At 50.3% G+C, this 16476-nt stretch overlaps 2 protein-coding genes across 8 annotated transcripts in view; one reads left to right on the top strand and one right to left on the bottom strand.

The window, feature by feature from the left end:
• Positions 1–10303, top strand: part of FHIP1A (FHF complex subunit HOOK interacting protein 1A) — a 299876-nt gene extending 289573 nt beyond the window's left edge. For all 7 annotated transcript variants that reach the window (XM_021101513.2, XM_084972705.1, XM_021101517.2 and 4 more), the window contains 3 exons: positions 2989–3167; positions 3504–3642; positions 9098–10303. In XM_021101513.2, coding sequence (XP_020957172.1) covers positions 2989–3167; positions 3504–3642; positions 9098–9351 — 572 coding nt within the window. In that variant the 3' untranslated portion in view covers positions 9352–10303. The remainder of the gene's footprint in view (positions 1–2988; positions 3168–3503; positions 3643–9097) is intronic.
• The window catches only part of GATB (glutamyl-tRNA amidotransferase subunit B), a 685553-nt gene that overhangs the window by 568761 nt on the left and 100316 nt on the right, over positions 1–16476 (bottom strand). The gene's annotated exons all lie outside the window — the stretch shown is intronic.

Raw genomic sequence — 16476 nt, 5'->3', positions numbered from 1 at the left:
CCCAGGCCGAGGCACAGAATCGAGGCAGCCCCTCTCGAGTTAGGGGAACATGGGGTGGGCAGGGGTTGGGGCACACGAGGACAGGGGAAGCGGGCTTGAGGGGAGAGAGGGGAAGGACAGACTCAGCCGTCCTGAAAATTCAGTATCTTATGGGCGGGGGATTTATCTGTCTTCCTAGAAGAAAGGGGGGAAGATGCAGCCTCACCCCCATACACACCTGTGGCTTTCTGAATTGCAGCTGAGTTTTCTCGTTTTCAGTGGTTCTCTAGTTTCTCCTAGCAACTGCCTTTTGCTAAGGAGGTTTGTTGTCGTGGTTGTTTTAAGTGCTAGAAATCAGCTCTGAATAAAACAGGAACTTAAAGGGTTTAATATATGTTTCTTATTCATCAGGTCCAAGAAACTGTAATGAATGTTGTTAGTGGATTATAATGATGGCCTGCTGACCTTGACCTAATATTCTATTGTTTAAGGGAAATAACGATGACACTTTCTCTCAGAGGGTGGGTTTTTTCTTCCCTACTGTAGTGACAGGCTGTCCCCTGTCCCCGCTCAGTGCAGCTTTCTTGTTTGTGGGATGGCCACATGAGGCTGAGTATAGTCTGGAAATGTGGTGGAGAAGCTGAGGGCTTCTCTTAACGAGACATCTCTTTTTTAAAATTTTTGTAATTTTTTGCTTTTTAGGGCCACACGTGTGGCATGTGGAAGTTCTCAGGCTAATGGTCCAATCGGAGCTGCAGCTGCCAGCCTACACCACAGCCGAAGCAATGCCAGATCTGAGCCGAGTCTGCCACCTACACCACAGCTCACAGCAATGCCGGATCCTTGACCCACTGAGTGAGGACAGGGATCGAACCCATGTCCTCATGGTTCGTCGTTGGGTTCATTAGCCACTGAGCCACAAAGGGAACTCCCAAGATGTCTTTTTTTTTGTTTTTTTGTTTTTTTGTTTTTTTTTTTTTTGGCTACACCGCATCATATGTAAGTTTCCCGGCCAGGGATCAAATCCAAGCCACACCTGCCACCTGCAACCACAGATGTGGCAATGCTGGATCCATAACCCACTGTGCCACAGCAGGAGATGCTTTTTTATAGGAGGCTCTCCCTACCCAAGTATCACTGATTCATCTGTCTTTGCTCCTCTGGAAGGAAGCAGATGCTGAACCCTGGGAACTGCAGAGGAGCAGGCGAGAGGGGATGGGGAAAGCCTGGATCAGGGTTGAGGCGTGAGGACAGCCTTCCCCTTGTGGGGTTCCCTAGAAGGCTAGAATTAAGAAGAGCTCCTGGTGATGTTTCTGAGGTTCTTGATGCAATCCCATCAAGTTGCTTTCAAAGTGGGGTTCCAATCCAGAGTTTCTGAGTGCGTTTGGCCAACTCTCCCCGTCTTGTTTTGTAAGAGGGGCTCCCTCTTCATTCACCTCCCGTGTGATGGAAAGTTGCTCAGGAGCTCTGTCCCCTCCCTAGGATGGAGCAGTTGGGGCTAATCTCGACACACAGGGGAGGGTCTCTTCTGAGTTCCAAGGCCCTTTAGGGACATCCTCTGTGTTCAGCACACAGCCCTGTTACTTGCCTGCATGCATTAGAAGCTTAGGTTTGATGTTTCCATTTCTCACGGACAGCTTCTGCTTCCTCCCTCCGCACCTGCAGCATATGGAGGTTCCCAGGCTAGGGGTCAAATTGAAGCTACAGCTGCTGGCCCACACCATAGCCACAGCAATGCAGGATTCAAGCCGTGTCTGTGACCTACACCGCAGCTCATGGCAACACTGGATCCTTAACCCATGGAGGGAGGCCAGGGGTCGAACTCGTGTCCTCATGGATATCAGTCAGGTTCATTACCACTGAGCCACAATGGGAATTCCACCTTCTGCTTTCTTACAAAGGGTTTACCCTCTTATACTACTGAGGCTTCTGATTGAAGCATCTTGCGATGAAGTATGGTTTTGTTAAACTCACATTAATGTTGGTGTTGTCTTCATAAGGCATATTTATTCATCAAGGGTTATGTGCTATTGTTATACATAGGCCACGATTTAGTGGCGCATTATCAATAGCTCCACAGGGAAAATAGAGAATTCTCATTGATTTTGCCTAATGGACCACAGTTACAGTGAAAATGGAAAACATCGTCAAGTAATGTTTATTAATGCCAGATTTATTTTCTTGATTTTCCCTGTCTTCAGTGAATTCAAACAGAAAGCATATTCTTTTTCTAGTGGCCCAGATTAGTCAAAGCGCTTCTTTTTTTTTGCCTACATTTTTAATGAACTGCTCTTATAGTCTTACATAGAGATTTTCATTTTTTAAGAAAAGAAACTCTAGCTCCCCAAATGAGGCCCTTCTCTCTCTCTCCAGCCCCCTCTCTCTCTCTCCTCTGAAAAAATAAAGTGTGGCTCTAAAGTTACAGCTCAGGCCTCACTCACCCCTCATCTTCTTTTGGTTTTACATGCTGTGCTTTTCCATGTTATGCCACTGACAAGACAGTCTTTCTCAGGTGTTTTGCTGGGGATGGACAGTTGGTGTCCACAGTGTAGACGTCTGGTAAACAGAGTTCGTATATGTGTTTCCTACTCTTGAACAATACAAAGGTTTTTTGTTACTAAAACTTCTGATGGCCTCTCATGTTTGCAGAAGCCCTCCAGCACAGCAGCATCATAGGATGAATGGCCTGTTTTTGAGCACTGGCAGCCCCCACAGATACAGAAATAGCATGGAAAAGTATCTTTTGATTTTAAAGTGAAAATTGTTCCCCCCAAGGTTTAGGATAATTTTCAAAGTATTAAGACCGCCCACAGGGTCAAAAATAGTAGCCCCCACGCCCAGGTATCTGCTTGCTTTCTGTGGCTGTGGTTGGTTTCGTGGTTTGGTTTTGAGGCCGGAGACCGCCCAGCCGTGTCTGCGGCGTTTCTGAGTCTGATCTGCACGTGGTGGGTCGTCTGGCGAGGCGGCCCGCGTGCCCAGGGGAACCTGAAGCCTCGTGTCCTTCTCCAGGGCCCTTCATCAGTGTGGTGCTGTCCAAGCTGGAGAACATGCTGGAGAACTCGCTGCACGTGAACTTGCTGCTTATCGGCATCATCACGCAGCTGGCCAGCTACCCGCAGCCCCTCCTGCGCTCGTTCCTGCTCAACACCAACATGGTCTTCCAGCCCAGCGTGCGCTCCCTCTACCAGGTATGCCGGTCCGCGCATGCGCGTGCGCCCCGCTGCGGGGCTGATGCGCTGCATCCCGCCCCCCACCCCGCCCCGCCTGGTGGGCTTTCCATAACCCCTCAGTCAGTTCTCATTCCCTTGCTCTCCTCCCCTTCCTGTTCCGCTGGTTGTGTCGATTATTCTGGACAAACTGCGAAGCCTCGTCTAGCCTGATGTTTCTAGGGGACCTTCCCCAGAACACCCTGGCAGTTAAAAACCCATCATCCTGCAGCCCGGGCTGGGCCTGACAGATGTACGGATAAGGTAGGCTGGAGCTCGGCAGTGAAGCGCTAACGTCAAGAGTGCTGACTTTGACAGGTCCTCGCGTCTGTGAAAAACAAGATTGAGCAGTTTGCCTCCATGGAGAGAGACTTCGCGGGCCTCCTCATCCAAGCGCAGCAGTACCTGCTCTTCCGCGTGGACCTGTCTGACCCAAGCCCCGAGGCACCCACCAAAGGTCAGCTGGGGTCCTTCCCCGGGTGCCCCCCCAAATCCGCTCCTTGCTCCCCAGCTTCCGGACTTAGGATAGTGGGTGCTACACCAATTCCTGAACCCTAAAACATCTAAATAGATTCCTGTAGAGTTCCCTGGTGGCTCAACAGCTTAAGGACCCAGCGTTGTCACTTCTGTGGCTTGGGTCTCTGCTGCGGGGTGCGTTAGATCCCTGGCCTAGAACTTCTGCATGCCAAGAGTGCAGCCAAAAAAAAGAAAAAGAAAAAAAAATTTTTTTTTGCTCTTACCCAACAGGGAGGAGCCTCCTTTGAGTGTCTTCAAACCAAAAGGAAGGTCTGCCCTGCCCTCACCTGGCCTGGTTTGGGAGGGTCCAGTGGGGCATTTGTTTTCCTAAGTGAAAGTAGTTCGGGAAGGAATGATGTGTGGGGTGTTGCCAGGCTGAAATAAATAACAGAGCACAAGCGGGCCAGAAAAGAAGTATTATGTCTGCACACTGAGCCATTTTTTGGCCAGTCCTACCCAAGGAGGGCATTCATTCTCTTTATTATGTTGTCAGAGACTCGCGGGCCCCAAATAAATGTGCTTTAGGGCTCTGGAAGGTAAAATCCTTTCTGGGACCCGGAGAAGTAAGGTTAATGTGCCCCTCAAACCACCTGAGCGAGCCTTTTCATTGGCTCTAAAGGCGTGTTTGGGGGGTGGGGAACAGATAAGGGCGAGGCTGCAGCAGGAGGCGGCCTGGGGGCGGGGCTGCCTGGCTCAGGTTGCATGGATTTGACAACTGTCTTCTGAGCTGTGGCTTCCCCCTGGGTAGGTGCAGACCAGGGAATGGCCCATCTTGCCCTGGCTTTTGCTTTTCTCCCCCAGGCCACACCAGGCTTCTTTGTGGCAGGTGAACAGTAGAGAGAGCTGGGCTAAAGCCTGTGATGGGAATCAAGATTTGGCCTGAGAGCCAGAAGTGTAACTCAGGGCACTGTGAAACCTCTGAGGGAAGCTGAGAAGATGCCAGCCCGCTGAAGGCTTGACCTTGCCGCTGTGTAACTATTTGATCTTGGTCGTTTTGCCCCACTGGGCCTCGTGTTCCTTGACTCTTAAGTGAAGTGTCTGTCTTCCATCTCTTGAGTCCTTTCTGGCTGTAGGTGAAGGGCATTAGGGCACTGCAAGGCTGACTCAGAAAGAAAGGGGGGTCTTTGCCACCAGGGAAGTGAAGGGGCAGCTGCAAGCACCGACCCTGCAGGTGGGCCATACTTGGAGGGAGAGATGCCCCACACCTGTGGGAAGGCAGCCTGCGAGCCCCAGGTGGCCTCTCTAGGCCGTGGACAGGCGGCCTGTTGGGTCTGTCCCTCCTGAGCAAGGGGCACCGATGCCAGGAGGGACAATGCATCCATTAGCTTTGTGTATAGCAAACCACTACAGAAGCTCAGGGGCGCAAAACCAAGCCATTGCCAGTGTGCGTGAGTCTGCGTGGTTTTCCAGGAGATCTAATGGTCTGAGTGGGTGTGGCAGGACTGACTTGGGCAGGTGGCTGGGCATCTGGGATAGCTCGCTCTGGTAGGTGGCTGCTGGCCAGGGTGATGGGACTGGCGGGGTCTGTGCCTCTCATCATCCAGCAGGTTAGCCCTGGCCTGTCAACTTCATGGCTATAGTGTGGCGAGAGCGAGGGCAGAAGCACACACAGTCCCTTGAGGCTCCAGCTTGGAACCCCGCAAGGTCGATTCTGTGGTGTTCTGTTAGCCCAACCCATGGGTCAGCCCAGATTCAAGAATGGGCAAGCCCCACCTCTTGCGGCGAAGAGCTGCAAGGGATTATGGGCATTTTTGTAGCCTTCCAGACAGAGGGCAACTTGAGCCTCACACTGCACTTCCAGGATTGGTCTTTACTTCTGTTTTGCAGTTGGTGATGTGCTTTTCTGGACAAGTTTAGTTTTCAGACAGCACTGTGCAGTGGGCAAGAAGGGTAGTGTCAGCTTCACTTTCAGGGAAGGAAGCTGAAATTAGAGGCCCGGGGTGGTCAGCCAGGAACACGAAGCCCAGGTGCCTCGTTCACAGAGCCGAGGGTGCACATGTTCAGGTTAGGGTGGGGGTGGTGGGAGTCACTGGCATTGTACACTGTCCTGGCTTCAGACCATCTGAGGGCTGGGCTGCCAGCCATGTGCCCAGGAGATCTTGTTCCCATCGCATAAGGCTGTCAGGCAGCTGTGGTGGGTGAGTCCTAAGGTCTGTGACACTCAGGCCACGTGCACTTGTGGGAAGCTGCTCTCGGGAGAGAGGACTTCCTTTTTTAAAAAATACATTTTTATTTTTTATTATAATTGATTTACAGTGTCTTGTCAATTTCTGCTATATAGCAAAGTGACCCAGCCATACACACACACACACACATAGACAGACAGACAGACACACACACACACACACACACACACGTTCTTTTTTCACATTATCCTCCATCATGTGCCATTGCAAGTGATTAGATATAAGTTCCCTGTGGGGACGGAGAGGCAGTGGATGGACCGGGAGTTTGGGGTTAGGAGATGCAAACTATTGCATTTGGAGTGGATAAGCAATGAAGACTTCCCTTTGATGGAGTTTTTCAGATTAACCTCCCAACTTCTTTCAGGTTAGCAAAGTGACACCCTCCCCGCTGACTTTTAAAACATCTAAACTCGCAGAACGAGAAAGGCTCACGTCCTCTTGAACTAAGCTGACTCAGAAAGCAGGTTTGACCTGGTTGCCTGGATTGAGGTGAAAGTGGGAGCCTCACTCTCACTGGAACTCAGAGCAGAGAACGATTAGAATCCAGGGCATCCGAGGTCTGTGTGCTGCTCGCCTTGTCTGATGCGGCCGACAGCTGAGGTGGGGCGGGCGGGCGGGGGGGGGTCCCACTCCTCCCTGAGCTTCTCGAGTCTTCCCAGCAGTCATCTTGAAAACCCTCTTGTGTGCCTTTTCAGAGCCAGGGTCACGTTTCAGGAAACCAGTCCTGCTCTGACGTTGACTTGGATTCCTGGCCCCCCGCCTCTTCTCTTTGGGCCCTTTCCTCAGGTCGAAGCCACCCACTCCTCCCCCCAATTCCCTCGGCCTCCTGCTGCCCTGGTGGAAAAGAAGCCTCCTCACTCACGCTGCACACAGAAGTCGGAGTCTGGGCGGACTTTGTCCCCCATCACATGGTCACTCTCGAGACCATGAGCCCATGGGTCTCTGAGGCGCAGCCCCGTGCCAGACTTCATCTTCCTCTCAAATACCTTCCAAACCACAGAGGATGTATTTACTTATTTCCAGGGTCCTTTCACGGGCCTCCAGTCCTGGGAGGGGGTAGGAAGGCCCTCTCCCCCATTACGTGGAAAAGGAAACTGAGGCCTCATATGATGGCTGCCACACGGGGATTTGAGTCTGACTCACAGAGGGGCCGGCCCCGTGCCGACGGGCCAGAACCACCGCCAGGACTTGCCTGCTGGTCTCGTCCCCTTTGCTGGGTGCGCTCCTGCCTTCGTTAGTGAAGATGGTTTAGAGGCTTGGATTCAAGCCAGGTAGATGAGCCTTGGCCGTGACACTTTTTACATTCCTGGATCAAGCTAGATAAAATGCGCCACCAAAGCCCTTCAGGGGGAGAAGAGAAGTGACTGTGAAAGAGAAAGATGGGGATGAGGACATGAACCAGGGAGGCAGGGGCCAGTGGCCCTGCTGCAGTCCGTTCCTTCCCTCAATGACTCAGGTGTCCCTCGGCTGCCGCTCTGAATGAGGAAGTGTGCTGGGGACACTTCGGGTGGGGCTCCGCCCTCAGAAACCCCAAGGTCAAGTAGAAGAGAACACACACCGCAGTGTAAGGTGGAAGGGCCTTGCGGGTCCCCTTTGGTAAATAAAATGAGTGGGAGGCTAGGACAGGGGGTCTCTTCCGGACAGGAAGTGGAAATGGTTTTATAAAGTCCCTGGTGACTGTATTGATGGGGACGTGATGGCTGACACTTACCAAGAGGTCCTTTTGGACCTATTGACTGGTTTAATCTTTACAGCCGTGAGCTTTTGACACAGGAGGACATGAATGTACAGAGAGGGAAAGCAACTTGTCTGAGGTCACTCAGCCAGTGAGTGGCAGAGGCTGGGCTCTTAACCATTCTGCTGGTTCCTCTTAGGCCTGCTGAGGGTCTAGGGGCGCAGATGCAGGTCTTGGTCTGGGGCTAGTGCCCCTTCCCCTTGATCTCCAGGCTGGTGTCCTTGGGGAGCCTTGCTGGGCCCTTTGGAAAGCTGCAGTGCTGGAGGGCTGGGGTGGGGGCGCTCAGGTGAGGTCCCCCGGGGCTGGCAGTGTCCTTGGGGACATCAACACTTAGGTCCTCACTCCTTTGTCAAGACATATTGTGAATTTCTGCTACAAGGTAGCAGCAGATTCTCAGCAAGTTTCCAGTTCTTTATGGCAAGAACTGTGATCAGCTTTAATCTAAAAGGATATTTAAAGCAGTAAAGTGGAGGACATTTTTTTACACTGAAGACTATAGTAGTGAGATGTGAGAAAGTGCTATAAATGTCAAGAATTTTTAGTACTGTAGTTAAGCGACACCCTGAGAAGAGTGGTAAAAAATGGGACTGAATCCTAAAAAGCAGCCAAAGTAATGGAGAGCTTGAATATCATGATTTATATGGAGTAATGAGTCTGTTTGAGTTGGGGGCAGAGAAGGCATAAATAATTTCCATCAGTATGAAGGCTGGAGATGTTCAGGAATTAAACAGTCAGGAAAGTTGAACCATTTTAATTGGTAGGACTGATTTGCTAGGAAAATGCAAATTACTTGCATATATTAAAGTCTGGTTCATATCATCTTCCATCTACGTTATTGAACCTGAGACGACGGCAAGCCCTGGAAACTTTCCTTGACTGAAGTCATCTGGCCACTTCCCTAGATGCTCACGGCTGCAGGAAGTGCCCAGTGCCCAGGTCCCTCTCCATCATTTCCAAGCTTTAAAAGGCTTCTTCCATTGTATCCTCCACAAAGGCTGGGAGTCCCGGCCTGGAGGCGCTGGGGTCCTCGACGCTGGCACCCTGAGGCCGTGTGCTCGGGGCTTGGCTGGCAGAGGACAGATGGCCACCCCACACGGGGAGGCACTGAGGTGAGCTGTCTGCACTTGGCTGATGCAGAGGCAGGAGCAGCCCCCCCGCCCCTCCCCCCGGCCATGTCCTGGGCCTGGAGGATTCGTGATAAACTGTATTGCCAGAATTTCTGCATGAAGTTCCTCACACAGGCCTTGGGAAAAACCCCTCATGTCACATGCCCAGTGCTGGATTGGATCTGCTGGGCCGATCTGTGTGCCTCTGAGTGGAATCAGGGGTGGGCTGGGGAGTCCAGTCGGTGCGGGAACTGAACCTGAACGAGACAGTCTCCGCCAACACCCCTGCCCCCCGCCACTCACACTTCACTCGCAGCCGGACGGATAGGCCTCTGGAGGGTCACAATGCCGTCTTCTTTCTGCTTTCAGATCCTGTTCAGGATGCCTCCAGGACAGCAAGTGGCAAGAACTTTTTGGATGGCCCCCCAAGAGTGCTTCAGCCCTTCCTGACACACAGAGCCAAGCTGGCAGGGGCACCCCCCAGCCTGCCTGGGCCAGTGAGGAACACCATGCTGGCCGCCGCCCTCTTCCCCGAGTTCCTGAAGGAGCTCGCTGCCTTGGCCCAGGAACACTCTATCCTCTGCTGCAAGGTCCTGGGCGACCTGGACGACTCCTGCTGTTAGCTTTGTTGTAGTTGTTGTTTTTAATAGAGGTTTTTGTTTTGTTTTGTTTTGTTTTTAAGGTTTTAGTGTCCTGACTGAATGTTAAAGGCAAAGCTGCTTACAGAAATCTCTATTTTGAGATTTCCTGCCGATACTTGATTGGTGGGGAAGGAGGTTTTCTGGGCACCTCCCCTCTCTCCAGCCGGGTCTTTCCACCGTGTGTCCCTGAGAACGTAGGTCTCAGCAGCCGGTTGCTCCCCTGGCCAGGCTTTCTTGGCTTCCTTTTTCCTGAGTTTTTGGTCCTTATTCTTCCGTCCCTTTGAGTCATCCCTCGGCTGGTAGCTGGGATCACAGCAAGCGAATACTGGGGGGTCAGTGATTTCTGGAGGTGCCTGGGTCAGAAGGCGGGCCCTTCAGCACGTGGAGATTGCACATCTGCCCCTGCAACCTGCATCTGGGATTCCGTTTTATAAAAGGGAAGAACATGGGTGGCGCCCCTCTTGCCTTCGCCACGTAAACACATATCATCCATCCCTTTGCATTTTACTTCCAAGACGGCTATTCTGCCAGACACGTGTTGCCTTATGGTGCGGGCAGATCCACTGGTCTCAGCACTCTGCCTGGCAAGTGGGATGTCACTGGAGAGAATTTGGAATGCAGAGCTTTCTTTACTCAGTATATCGCTACCTAAACACTGAAAACAGCCTTATTTTAGTAAGATTTGCACAAGATGAAACATACCTATGCAAACTGTTACTTTGGTTTTTAGGACTTTGATCACCCTGATGAAGAAAAGCATGGTATCATATAAGATGACAACCATTGTTATTTTTTTAAGTATTTTATGAAGAACAAAATGATTCATTTGTGGAACTATTTCATGGTTTGGGGTGTGTGTGTGTGTGTGTGTGTGTGTGTGGAGGGGTGGGGAGGATAAAGGTAAACTAAATACAATCTGTGCAAACACTGGTAATTATTTAAAATTGTTTTTTCTACTATGTTGCAATTTGTAGAGAAAGAGGAACTGTACAGCCACTTTGGGAACTGGGCTGTTAAGCCAAACACGTCACAGGGAGCCCTGCAAGCCGGGGGCCTGCTGGGGGCTCGCTGCCTTCTGAGGAACAGACTTCATCAGAAGGTTCCCCCAGCACGATGTATGAGCACCTCTGCGCTCTAATTACACTTAGAGCCATGGTCTCCTTAAACCACGAGGGTGGTGGAGGGACATGCAAAATAACTGAGGGGGCTAAAAAAACGAGACCCATCAGCAACTGGTATTTATGGATGTTGGATTCCGCTCCCCTCTGCTGCGGACAGGTGAGAAGCACATAAGCAGGAAAAGCCTCGCTGTCTGGAGGGAAACTGGAAACCCAGCTCTCCCTGTTCTCTCTGTGGGTGTCTCGCTGAGACCACCTGGGCCACAGGGCTGGTAGTTGTGCCTCGGGAGCGCTGGTCTGGTTTTCATCAGGCCCCGGGTACAGAAGGCGGGTGGGAGAGAGCAGCGCAGCTGAGATGCTGCAGACCGGAGGCTGCCTTTTGTGTTTCAGGGATCCTGAGGCAGCTCTGGGAGAGGAGCAGCCCCCCAGCCCCTCGAATAAAAGCCCCAGGAGGTCCAGGCGGGGCCTGGTGGCTCTCAGGAGGTGGCCTCTCAGTGTATCCAAGTGTAAGTGGGAAACCAAAGAGCCCAATTCACTGGACAACTTGGACTTCAAGTTGGTCTGTCTTGAAAGATGGCTCGCCTGGCTGTGGCACGGCAGACCGGCCTGCCTTTGCTTCCCAGTGCCCGCCCATATCTGCATATGTCGCTCTGAAGAGCAGGTGGCTCAGAGCACAGAAGGATGGAGTTCAGCTGTAATTTAGAGTCCTCCACCTTTGTTTTGCACAAGTATTCACCTTCCGGTTTGGACTCACCAGGTATATCAGATGCTAAAGTTGCGTCTGGAAGCTGTATTCTTTAGCTTTCTTGTCTGATTTACACTTCTCTCCATTATCTGGTGACGGTGTCAGTTCTTCTCGAGTCTGTGTTGCTGTATTATAGACACCATAGCCCCCTTTGTGGAAGGCAGCCTAAGGGGAAGAGTATCTTTTAAAGTTGGTACTGAAGTATATCTGATTTAAAGGAGGAAGGAGATGACCAGCGTCTGGGGCGGGAGGCAGGTTCACTCCCGCAGAGGAATGCTGGCAGCCGATCAACACAGAACCCTTTCCACCTGGAGCTGGATGCTGGTCAGCTTTGTGAGTCCACTGCAGCCCTCCTCTAGAGGACTGCGTCCTGGGCTTTTCAACATGAGGTCAGAAAACTGACCTGGAAGTACACAGGGAACTGGCGCTCTGGTGAACCCCTAGAGGTTTGGGGGGTGGCAGGGACATGCCAGAGGGAAGAAAGCAGAAACCTGAAGCTAAAATAGGAGAAGAGCACATCTTGGGGGCTTTGGCAGAATGAACACTGACCCAGGCAGGCAGGAAGATACTGCTCAGCAAGTGGGTGATGATGGGTGGTCCTTGGTGGGAAAAATCACCGTAATGAACTAGAAGTCAAATACCCTAGTCACCAAATGACAGGAGACACCCTTAGAAATCTGTTTTACAATGAGCTTGGGAGACAATTTTAACAATACTTGGCATATTTTATTTTTTTATTTTTTGCCGCACCCGCAGCATGTTGGAGGTTCCCAGGCTAGGGGTCGAATCGGAGCTATAGCTGCCAGCCTACACCACGGCCACAGAAACATGGGATCTGAGCTGTACCTGCAACCTTCACCACAGCTCACGGCAATGTAAGATCCTGATCGCGGCCAGGGATCGAACCTGCATCCTCATGGATACTAGTCAGATTTGCTTCCACTGCACGACGGGAACTCCACCTTCAAAACGTCCAGGTGTGTGGGTGCTTTTCCATGAACAGCCTTCCACGTCAGATGCTGAGCCACTTGCGGGAGGACACGATGGACACAGGCTCTGCTGCAGCCCGTGAGCTGGCGTCGTGTCCAGCCTGATGGTCCTGGGCAGTGGAGGTGAGTCAAGATCCTGGAACATCCTGTTCTTCACCTCGATTCACAATTCAGGGTCCGATGTGATGTTCCAGCTGGAGTGTGTTTTGCGGTTCCAAGTGTATGAGAGCACTGGGATACTTAAGATTGATTTTTGGAGATGGCCAAGTACAGGTTTTTAAAGTTTTCAACAGATTCCAGGTTGAGGTTAGTCCAAAATACAATTTCACAGGGTAAATTAGTTTCCCAGACAGGAAAAGGAAACGCTGGAGTAACCCATCAGAAATGTGGTTTTATTAATAGAGACTTCCTTTCCCTGGCATTTAGAGGAATTACAAAATGGTCCCCATTTTACTTAGTAGTACTTTGGAAAAAGAACTCTGACGTGCTGGGGTTGGAGTTCTTGCCTCCATCACATGAAGAAGGTGTATTCAGTTCAGCGGGTTGTGGGGTATCTTCTTCTCAGCAAGTGGCTTTTATTTAGGCTGATGTAGCTGTTGACTTTGAGCCCGGTGTGTTGTCAGGAGAGCATCCTTTTGTGAGCAGATCCTAGAAACAGGATATGTGAATGTGAGCATTGCCTGTTCAGTTTGGGCAGCTGTGGGCCTCAGAGTTGAAAATCATTTTTGGTGTCTCTGAATTGGCTTGGTTGCCATGGTCAGGGCAGGTGGGTTTCCAGATGTGTTGAGGCTCCAGGTTGTGGGTAGGCAGCTGGTTCTGCACGTGGATTGGTATGGGCTGCTGTCCTGTTGGTGAGCACCCTGGCAGGGGTGGGACACGTCATCAGGGTGATGGTGATTGTCCCCAGGGGCAGGTCAGTGTAATTGCTAATTACCAGCCCTGCATTTACTGGCACGACTGGCATGCTCTGCCATTTTTATGGAACACTTTATTGCAGGACAGTTATTACTGCTTGTGCTCCTTGGAGGCACTGGCCGGGCTGGGGTAATTTGTGGTTTTGCTGCGCGTCTCTGCCAGCCTTGCAGTATTAGCTCTTCCTGGACCAGCAGGCCTCTGTACCTGAGGCCACAAGGCTTTAAGTCATAAAGAATTTATTCTCGGCCCCCTCTCGCTTCAACCATCCGTCTGTAAATCACGCAACGCTAATTCTCCATCATCCATAACAGCTTAAAACAGCACCATCACGCTAGTTTATACTCCATTCTTCAACTGCATCGTGGAGGAAACATTTTAAGAAAATGGAGTTGATTTTTTTTTTTTTTCGCATTCTGAATGACCATCATAAACCTAATGCTTTAGAAAGAGGTCTCGGAAGACTAGGAATTGTTTTCAGGATAATTTTGCCTCAGTAAATCGTCTCTGTGTTCAGGCATTTACTGGGCCGTCGGTTTCGTGGAGGACAGTTTATCTTCATAGCTTGTGAACTGGGAACACAGGGCTTCGGTCAAAGATTTTTGTGGAGGTTTTCTCTAAGGACAGGGACAAAGTTCTTGGGCCTCTGCATTTGGAATCCTAAGACGGGACCTGATTTAGCTGGACAGCCCCTCCCTGTGAATTTTCTTCCTGTCCCACAGCACAGGAGCCCGACTCACTGTGACCACCCAAGTAACAGGGCTGCCAAGACCATCTGCCTGCATGCCTTCTACACGCATTCAGGCATCTTTGGGGGACCTAAGATTGACTCATTTCAGAACCTGACCAGGGCGATGGGAGCTCTTAGTCCAGACTGTGAATTTCGTGGAGCTGAGGCTATGCTTCTTGGCATGTCAGCTTTTTCTTGGGACAAGTCTGAAAAGGCCCACCTATATCTTGCCTGGCAGATATTTTAAAAGAATTTGGTGTTGACGATATTAGGGAAGTGATTTTTGCTAGGCTGTTTGACTAAGGGAGGCAGTGAGACAGGATTTCAATGGAATGAGGGTCCTGCTGTCTGCCCAAATAATCCATGAATGCATTTGTCTAAAATCTGCTCAAGAGGAATGGCAGCCATTTCCATGTTGCTTTTGGTACTGGGTAAATTACACTTCTAGACAGATTTGTCGTGTTTTTTAAAATAGTCCCCATTTATCTCTAAATCTCTGAAATGATGCGGCTAAATTCAATCTCTGAAATGATGCGGCTAAGTTCAACAGACATGAAAAATACAATCTAGATTGTAGGCCCCTGGCCATGTCTTGAATCAACCAACTCAAAGCTCCAGGAGGGTGTTTAAGAAAATTCACAGCCTTCCTCCAAATTAGCAATAGTTACAAAAAGGGGAGAGGGGGAAGCTCAGCGAAAGCATCCTTAATTTGGTGTAAATAATGGCAGCACCCCTGCAAACCATGTACACCTTAAAAGATGGGCACAGAAGTTCGCCTTGATGCGTAAGCCTAGACAAAGGCAAGGAGCCCCTTCCTAGACCCTGACTCCCAGACTAGTGGTTGGGGGCCCCCATAAGAGGCTGTGCGTTCATTTCATTGTATAAACTTAATGAACTTGGACTAAAGACTGGTTGTGTGCCAGGCAGCATGCTGAGCTCTGCAGCTCATTCCTTTCCTCCCCCTGGAACCAGCCAACCAGCCAGCCTCCTCCTCAAGCAACAGTGCACATGGTTTGGGCCTGACCAGGTAGAGCTGGTCCAGGCCCACCTGGGGAGCCAGTTTTCCAGCAGGTCCCTTCCCATACTGCAGGTGGGTGGATTCCAATGACAGAGGGCAGGGGCTTCACCAACTATGGTGCCACTTCATGCACTTGAATGAGATTTCCCCCTGAAGAGCAACCAGAGAACCACACTCATGTAAAAATATATTTAAAATTGTATTGCACGGAGGCCCATGTACAAGTAGAGGCATACTTTGTGAATTTCTTAGGGTGTTATATAAACATATATTTCAAATATTCAGTCAGGTTCCAAGAAGTAAGATATCTGAGCTGTGTTGTTTTTTTTTGTTTTGTTTTGTTTTGACTATCAGCAGTTGTTAACTGTCTGATTTTGGGGATTTCAGAAGTGGGCATTGAAGACCACAGGCAGTTGTGCAACTGGACGACAGTTACCATTGTAAAGATCAAGCGCTTTTTTGTTGTTAATTGAGGGAACACAGGTTTGTAAGTTTCACAGGTACATTATTCTATTTTGACTTCTGTACACACTATAGTATGTTCCCCAAAAGCTGAGTTTCCTTCAGTCGACCCCCTTCACCCATGTCACCCTCCCCTCAGCGGTGGCAATTTTCTCTGGGAACTGTCAGTCCATATGACAGAATACTGTTGGTGATTGATCTTCATCCTGCTGCCCACTCCCCTTCCCCGCCCCCCTTTAAGTAAGCCCTTGATTTAAAATCGTCTGCAAAGATCATCCAGTGCTTTCTGTGAGGTTTGATGACCAAGAAGCCAGATCTTTGGTGAAAATGGAGTTTGTTTTTAAAACAAAACCAAACCTTATCATTTCTTATAAAATCACGATCCCGCCCGATTCCAGTCTCAGGCAGCCTTAGCTGGTTTGTAAATGAAACTTGTGGAGCGATGCGGGGGGAGGGGGTGGGACTGACTCTGCCTTTCTCTCCAGAAAAGACAGTGCATGAAAACTTCTTACTCTTAGGCCCAGTAGTTTTGGGTACTGCAGCAGGCTGTGTGAGCAGCACACGGCTTCCTGGGTATTCTCTTAACAATTCTAAGTCACTTTTTTTTTTTTTTTTTTTTTTTTTTTTTTTTGTCTTTTTTAGGGCCGCATCCACAGCATATGGAGGTTTCCAGGCTAGGGGTTCAATCGGAGCTGCAGCTGCCCGCCTACACCACAGCCACAGCAACGTGGGATCCTAGCCGGGTCTTTGACCTACACCACAGCTCACAGCAACGCCAGATCCTTAACCCAACTGAGCGAGGCCAGGGATCGAACCTGCAAACCTCATCGTTCCTAGTCAGATTCGTTTTTGCCGTGCCACGACGGGAACTCCTCCAGTCACTCATTTTTTAAAAAGTTAATTAAAAAAAAAAAGAAACAAAACCTTACCTCTTCATGCTTGTCTAAAATAAACCACAGGAGCGGTTTGCTTACCCTCCATGCTTTTCTCCCTGAGTGAGGGAAGGTCCCCTCTCCCCTGGCCCTCCATCTGCTCCTGCAGGACCACTTACGACCCACATGTTTGCCCTCTTCTTACACCAGAGTTCAGTGCAAAATCAGGGCCTCCAAAGACTGTTCTCTTGTGTCACCGTT

The sequence above is a fragment of the Sus scrofa genome, chromosome 8 (genome assembly GCF_054392235.1).
Source record: "Sus scrofa isolate SSC_HxYL_T2T_F1_AM1 chromosome 8, Sscrofa_HxYL_maternal_Yorkshire_Landrace_v2.0, whole genome shotgun sequence".
Taxonomy (NCBI): Eukaryota; Metazoa; Chordata; class Mammalia; order Artiodactyla; family Suidae; genus Sus; species Sus scrofa.
Note: the sequence above shows the minus strand (reverse complement) of the source record. Positions and strands in the feature narration are given on the sequence as shown.